Consider the following 7,762-nt stretch of genomic DNA (forward strand, 5'->3'; position numbering starts at 1 on the left):
AAATCCCATGGACGGAGAAGCCTGGTCGGCTGCGGTCCATGGGGTCGCTAAGAGTCCGACATGACTGAGCGATTTCACTTCCCCTTTTCACTTTCATTCATTGGAGAAGGAAATGGCAACCCACTCCAGTGTTCTTGCTTGGAGAATCCCAGGGATGGGGGAGCCTGGTGGTTGCTGTCTTTGGGGTTGCAGAAAGTCGGACTCGATTGAAGTGACTTAGCAGCAGAATATGCTTTTCATTTTGAACCAATCAATGGGAGTAGAACAGAGCTCTATTTTTTTTTTTTTTTTTCAGAGCTCTAATTTTTACAGTGCAATGGCCAGGGGATAGGGGCAGGAACCAACAAATTGTCAAGTAATATTCTACAGACCATAGGAAGCAAGATTTTATGGGTTCCCAGTTAATCTGGCAAAAATATAAAATAAAAATAACTGATTTCTGAAGCATTTATACTGATTAGAGTCTAATGTAAAAAATAGTTCTATTGACCTAATTTGAGATATTCAAAAATATTACTTGCAGTCACTTTGCAACATATACATATATCAAAAAAACCACTGTTACACTACAACTTTATATGAATTATATCTCGACTTCAAAATATTACTTGGTTTACATAAAGTACAAACCCTTTTGCATTTAATATAATCCTTGATACAAAGACATGTTTAAATTAACCAGTTAGTAGTTACAATCATCTTTCTCTCAAAATTTGCTTTAAAAGGCTAAAAAACTTAAGGCCACCACTTCAATTAACCAGTGGCTTCTATAAATTCATGGTATACTTAGGGAGAATTCAAGTTTAAAAAGAGTGAAATCAACAGTATTTCAGAAATACATGCTAGTCCATCTAATAATGAATTCTATTCCTTTCCTCCATGTAACTCCACTATACAATCTTTGAAAATCAAAATAACTTTAATTGTAACTTTCATAATATAACTTTTAAAATTAGAATGGTTATAAACAACAGGAGAGATTTTTTCCAAGTCCAGCATGTGAGAACTTTCATATACAAAATGAATGTCATACTTCACTGTAATCTTGTTATAAGATACTTATTTCAGTAATGCTGATATCTCAAGATATATTTGGCATGCTTCTTTTGGAAACACACATGAACTATCATTAGGCTATATTCACACAAAGACCTTTATCCAACTTAAGCACTTATTTTATTACTTAGTCTTATTCAAAATATCAGCTATTTTCAAAATATTTAATCTACACCAAAAGATAGGAATTTGCTATACTGAGATTATTCAAATGAATATGAACCACAAGCCTTGAAAACAATGCCAAAAGAAGGAAGAGCCTCAAAACTGCTTTCAACAGTGACAATAGCACTGAAACATAATACATAGCCTCACAAGACAGTTAAACGCAAGAATATTTACCAATAAATTCTATTCATTTGAGGGGGGCTGGAATCTGTTTATCTCTTATATTCATTCCCCGTGTAAAAAAGCATTCAAAAAAATTTACTTTTCCCCCCCATTTTTTGAATTTCTCAAATTACTTCAATTTCTGTCCTATAAAGGAAAAACACTGCAAATGAAATCTCTACAAAATTACAACAAGTCCTATATAACATAGGCTTAAATGATACCAGATTTGTCTAGAGTGGGAAAGGTTCTAATTTTTTTTTTAATGATAGAAAAAGAACTTTAGTTGGGGAGCAATCACCTAAGTATTTATAAAATCGGGAGTACTCTCACACGTGTGTGTGCTAAGTTGCTTCAGTTGTGTCTGACTCTTTGCGACCCTACAGACGTTCTCCAGGCAAGACCATTTCCTTCTCTAGACTCTCACACATAGGCAATGCAAATAAACTGCTTACTCGGATGAATTTTCAAAATGTATTTTAATCTCATTCCAGGAAGAAAGAAAATTTCTAGATACAAACGCATCTCATTCAATCACATTTTAACATACATTCAGCAACTTAAAATATTATAAGAATCCAATATTTTCATCTTTTATAATCTCAATATATTATATATTTAATATATAATATATATATGTACAATACATACAGGTAGTCAGCAGGATTACAAAGTAATTTTTTAAAAGTCTGATCAACATTGATAAATACTTTTAGACTATTAAAAGGAACTATACTTAGGATCATAGAATAAAATAAAATATGGGAGGTCCAAACCTAATGGCAAGACCGCAAATGTTCACGTAGCCAATCATGTAAAAGATCTCTCAAGTTGGATAGAATGCATTTTAAAGCAATATTCTCACTACTCTCAAGCAGCAGTACTTGTAAATATTAAGCATGTACATCTCCATTTAATTTAAAATTTCTATGCAGCTTTCTTTACTGTAATATACAGTAGCTATTTCTTCCTTTCTGTTGGATTTTGTCATTGTTGCTGTTTGAAGAGTGGTATATTACCAACAGAAGTGACTTTAACTCCCTTCCCTCCCCTAAAGCATGGCTCAGTTTGAAGACTGTTCTATAGGCAGCTACTATGAATATCAACAGTACCTTAATACCATTAACAGAACCAATCAATAACTGGAGTCATATGAGAAGTTCCAAAGACTGATGGAGGTTTCTGTAAACCAAGGTCATTGGAAGTATTACACCTGCAGATAGCCCTCTCACATCCCTTAATGCAAGGAGTTAAAATTTCAATACCATAGTATAGCAGTTAACAACCTATTCTATAATTTAAAATATTAATACCATTAATCCACCCTGAGAATACAGAGGAAGTATTTAAAACAAGATATTCTGATATGGTTTCTTTTCTTTGTATTTGCTTTCTTCTGGTTTTCGTTGGCCCTTCAAGGGTACGATATTTGAATTCAAAGTGTGACTTTGATATCCGTTTTTGTTAACTGAGATTCATGCCACAGTGAGATACTGGTGATAGAAAAGCCCAAAAAGGCTTGTAGAAAAGAGACAAGCAGCAATCCACCAGGTCAGAAAAGACAGAAGTCCTCGAAAAAGCAGAGGAGTGAAAATGTTTTTTAAGCTGCTCAGTGCCACTGTTATTTGGGTAACAGTTACCTTCACCTTCCCATCAGTAGATGGTAATTCAGAGTAAACAGAATTGGAGGGTAGACTATTATCCACTGGCAAGGCAGACACAGATTCTGGATAAATCCCCCAGGAATGATTACCTAGAAAATTAAAGATGCAAATAAAATTTGAAGAGTAAGTAACTCCAAAGCTTCTTATTAAAAAAAAAAATTCCTTAACTTATATTTCAAATTAAGAATAAGAAGTGGCACAACAAATTATTTTATGTTGAAAATAAAGTATTGAAAATAAAGTAAAATAATAAGCTTTCTACATATTTAGGGAAAATTCACTTAACTTGACCAGACTATAATCTAACCTTCTCAGTAGAACTACACATAAAAGCCAAAAACTAATTTACTTTTAATTAACTGCATTAAAATCTGGTAAAATAACAAAAACATTCTCTTCCCTATATAACCCATGAATCAACTACCTCTACTGGAGTGACAGAATAGATTCTGTAACTTCTTAGAATCTTTTCTACCTCTAGAATATCAGAGTAATTTCTTTCTCAGAAACTATCTGTGATCCCAATGTGAGAGACTATTAATAGCTCCAGAAGTGTTTTCGTCATATACTTTCCTATGTTGATAGGATATGAGTCACATAATTCACCACTGAGCTACTCTTTTATGTTCCATAGATTCTTGAAAGATTATTTACATCTATCATCAGCTCTATAGTATCTGTAAGTCCACCCAACAATGCTTTTAATTCTTTTGGGCTTCTAAAACCCCTACATTGGCAGACTGCCAGATCTAAGCAAAGAAATAATCAACTCGGGTAATAGATAATTCTTGAGTAACACCACAGAGGGGCTTGATTGCTTAGTGAACAGACTTAATAGAAGAACTTTGTTCTGCCACCAAGAAATCTTTATTCTATCCACGTTAAATTATCTGAAGTAGAACCCACCAAAAGATCCTACAATTCATAAATTTAAAAGTACCTCATAATAATTTAAACGCTATGCACTAACACAATCTTAAAATACAAAATATTAAGATTAAAAAGTGTTCACTCAAGTTACTCAGAATTAAACTTTAGCAAACAATTCTTTTAACATTATAAAACCATATGGGTCTGAGTTTTCAAAATCAAGAAGATAAATCAATGAATCAACTTCTAGAGCTTAAAGGCTCCCATGTTTCCTCATAAAACTTCTAAAGAGAGAATCAATTTTAAGAGGCATATTTCTTTGTAGGTAACAGAAAACACTATTAATTACAGGTAGAAAGTAGAGCAGTGAGCGTCCCAGCTGCCAGGATATGCCTACCTAGAGTTTTCAAAAGCAGGGTTGTGTGAAGCAGCATGACCAGAGGAGCCACATACTGCAGCGCAATGACACAAAGGTAATAAAAGACTCGAGCGACCTGAAACAACATGGTAAGTTCTAACACAGCTGACATGTTATGAGTGAGTTAAACTTTTGTATCAAACTGAATCATCAAACTGAATCGCTTAAAAGATAAACAATCCTTCCATGGGAAGAAAGCTAACTGGAAATAAATTTGTACTTCATTATAAATGCCCCCAGACTGACTTCAGAAAGGCTAAGTTTGAAGGTTCTTTAAGATGTGAAAAAAACATTAAATCCCTTAAAAATAGTTAAGTGATTAATACAAATTGGAGAAACAAAATCACTGAAATTCAAACGGCATATATTCACTTATTTCAAATATAAAACAAAATGCTAAAATTTCTGAAGACACCTAAAATATCAAAGTAAATAACAATAAGAGTCATATATGAACATAAACCCCTCATAAATAAAAATATTAATCCCTATTTACATTAGACTGAAGTAAAATTCGAAGTATGAAAATACATGAAAGGTAAAACATAAAAAGTTATTTGAATCTTGATAGAGTCAAGATGGAATTCCAGAGTAAAAAACAAGAGGATCTGACACCATGTTTCTTTAGAAAGACTTGATCAGGTTGTGGGCCTAGTCCATTACAACAGTGGATGGATTCCTAGCACCTTCCTCTTCTGGGCTCTCCATTAAGTAAACTTATGTTTACTTATGTTCCATGTTCAAGTACTTGGATTAATGTTAAAAGGAATACATTTAGTCACTAAAACTAGTATTTCCTATTCTTTAAGTCACAAAAGCTATACAATATACTGTGATGTCTTTCAGATCAGTTAGGGGAGTCCCATTTAGCAAACGTAGATAAACCACAGCTTTGTAACCCAAACTGTATGATACTTAAAGTACTTAAGGCAGGAAGGGGCACTGAGACCCTTTCCTCACCTAACACTATAATCAGATCAAGGTCTCTGACATCTGTCAGTTTAAGATTATTCTATCTGTTCATAATAAGAATATCATGGAATGAAAGTACTACTGAAGGAAATCAAGCACTTTTATTTTTGTGCATGTGGTGTTCGTTGCTTCAGTCGTCTCTGATCCTTTGCAACCCCATAACTACAGCCTGCCAGGCTCCTCTGTCCATGGGATTCTCCAGGCAAGAACACTGGAGTGGGTTGCCATGCCCTCCTCCAGGGGATCTTCCCAACCCAGGTTCAAACCTGGGTCTCCTGCATTGGCAGGTGGGTTCTTTACTGCTAGTGCCATCAGTATTTGCTAATTTTCATTTTGACTACAGTGTAAAACTTACCATTTTCTGAAGCTCAACTGTGCTTATTCGGCCTGCTTCTTTCTTCATTTGATCCACACATTTCTGGGCTAAGTTTAAGTAAGCTTGCAGGTGACTACGCATCATGGCCAACCGCAAAGCACAGAGCACGATTATTAACCAGAGTCGCAGAGTATCGAACGTAGCTTCTGTCATTCTACAGATCAAAAAGTTGATATGGTGCTCTCAAAGACCAACAAATGCTAGCATGCTAGTTATATGTGTTAATGTTCATTGGATAAGATATTTAATACAAGTAAATTTAGACTTAGTTACAATTGGAGACATGAAAAGTGTCCCATTCTATCACAGACTTACAGGATACTTTCACTTGCATAACAAATAAATGCATCATGAAACAAAGAAGTACCAGATAAGTCTAAAACAAAAAAGTAGAGCAATACTTGGGATTCCCTTCTCTATCCATCCTCCAGCATGGGGGTAGGAGAATGACTCTAAGCAAAAAGGGAAGTTGGGAGTTCTTAAACTGGAGACTACAAGAAAGAAGGAAGGAAACCCCAGGAGCTTGCCCGTGAACTATCAAGTTAACAACCCATCTGTTTCTGGCTACAGTTTTGTTTGATCACATAAACACCTGAGTAGGATCTTTCACTCTGCTGAATTTCTGACTGGGATCAAGAATTCTGATATAATACACTAAAATTAGATGTTCTTTAAAGGACTTTAGAAAGAAGAGGTAAATTCTGATGTCCTTAAGGGGTTTAACATTTTAAAAAGACCATGGTTTCTGCTTTGATAAAAGATAACATTGTAATTTGAAGATAATGCTTACACCGTGCCTGACTCTATTCAAATTTCTAGTACACATCAGGTAGTTAAACATAGGACTGTTGAAATGTGTCTAGTGATCTGCCAGACAGGATGTGGAACTTACAAGGGTCTCCCTCAAATTCTTAAAGACTAAGAGGGTAGACTGGACGGCTATAAAGAAGAATGAGCGGGAAAAGATATAAAACCAACACTTTGCTCCAAAATAGGCTCTGGTATCATCCCTGTCTTCCATCCAGTGTAAGCACCTAGGAAAGGGACTAACACTACAATACAGAAAAAGCTGCCTGAGGAAATACAGTTGAAGAACAGTACAGGAAACAGAAAAGGCAGAGAAGATGGGAAAGGATACAGTCTTGGTTGAACTACTTATGAAACAGAGGTGATAGAGGGATGGAACAAAGGCTTTATTATGCATGCTTTTTTGGGGTTTCCTTTTTACAAGGCCATGAGAAATGCACATTGGTTAGGAAGCATAAAGGCCAACTTTTATCAATACATTTACATTATAATGAACGGTAAGATTAAAGCATCAGTCACGTGAGAATAAGAGTACACAAAGATTTAGGACCGTCCACAGCCTTGAACCTTCCGGGGCCTACAGACAATACTGTGCTCCCTGGTGTGGTGCAACCAGGCGGCTTGGCTGGTAGACAGCTAGTATATACACTTTGAGGATGACAGGTAATACAAAGGAAGGGAATGGTACGAGGCAGTGAATCAAAAAATATCTGCCCTGTTTACGAGGAGTTCAGGATTTAGGTAACAGTCCCACTAATAGTTATCTGATTAGTACCTCTAGTTCAGATTGCTTACTTAACTTCATAAGTATTTGGTCAGTTGATACGATAGGGTACCTCAGGAAAGAGTCTGACCTGGGGCAAAATATGCAGGTAAAGAAAAGGCAGAAGAAATTTCTCCAAATTCTTGAAGCCATTCTAGGTACCACTGTACATGTTCTCTTTTGGTTTTCTTAAGAGGTTATAAGCACGCATGGACTCTGCCTGCATTTCATTTCTTGATGCCCAAGCAGAACACATGGATGGATGAGTTTAAATACATTTCTGGGTTGAAACTACATTCTAACCATTTTTGCTTGTCACTACAAATAAAAGCCTTTGACCAACCATTTACTCCATGTGACAGACGAAGGACCTGCGTTAATGGGCAGCCATTCTTTCTCAATCTACCACATGGGCTTTGGATTTTAAACAAAAATTAAAAACCACTGCTGTCTAATCGCTTAATGTAATGATCTAACAAATAAAAAAGGAATAAAATGGAGCACAG

General features: G+C 35.4%; 1 protein-coding gene across 2 annotated transcripts in view; it reads right to left on the minus strand.

The window, feature by feature from the left end:
* Positions 1-1,846: 1,846 nt before the first annotated feature.
* Positions 1,847-7,762, minus strand: part of TMEM161B (transmembrane protein 161B) — a 75,590-nt gene continuing 69,674 nt past the window's right edge. Inside the window, exons 10-12 of one of the 2 annotated variants that reach the window (XM_010831900.1) lie at positions 5,666-5,840; positions 4,318-4,414; positions 1,847-3,139 (exon numbers count right to left, since the gene is read on the minus strand). In XM_010831900.1, coding sequence (XP_010830202.1) covers positions 2,862-3,139; positions 4,318-4,414; positions 5,666-5,840 — 550 coding nt within the window. In that variant the 3' untranslated portion in view covers positions 1,847-2,861. The remainder of the gene's footprint in view (positions 3,140-4,317; positions 4,415-5,665; positions 5,841-7,762) is intronic. The other variant, XM_010831901.1, reaches the window with a different exon arrangement.

The sequence above is a fragment of the Bison bison genome, unplaced genomic scaffold, assembly GCF_000754665.1.
Source record: "Bison bison bison isolate TAMUID 2011002044 unplaced genomic scaffold, Bison_UMD1.0 scf7180017864533, whole genome shotgun sequence".
Taxonomy (NCBI): domain Eukaryota; kingdom Metazoa; phylum Chordata; class Mammalia; order Artiodactyla; family Bovidae; genus Bison; species Bison bison.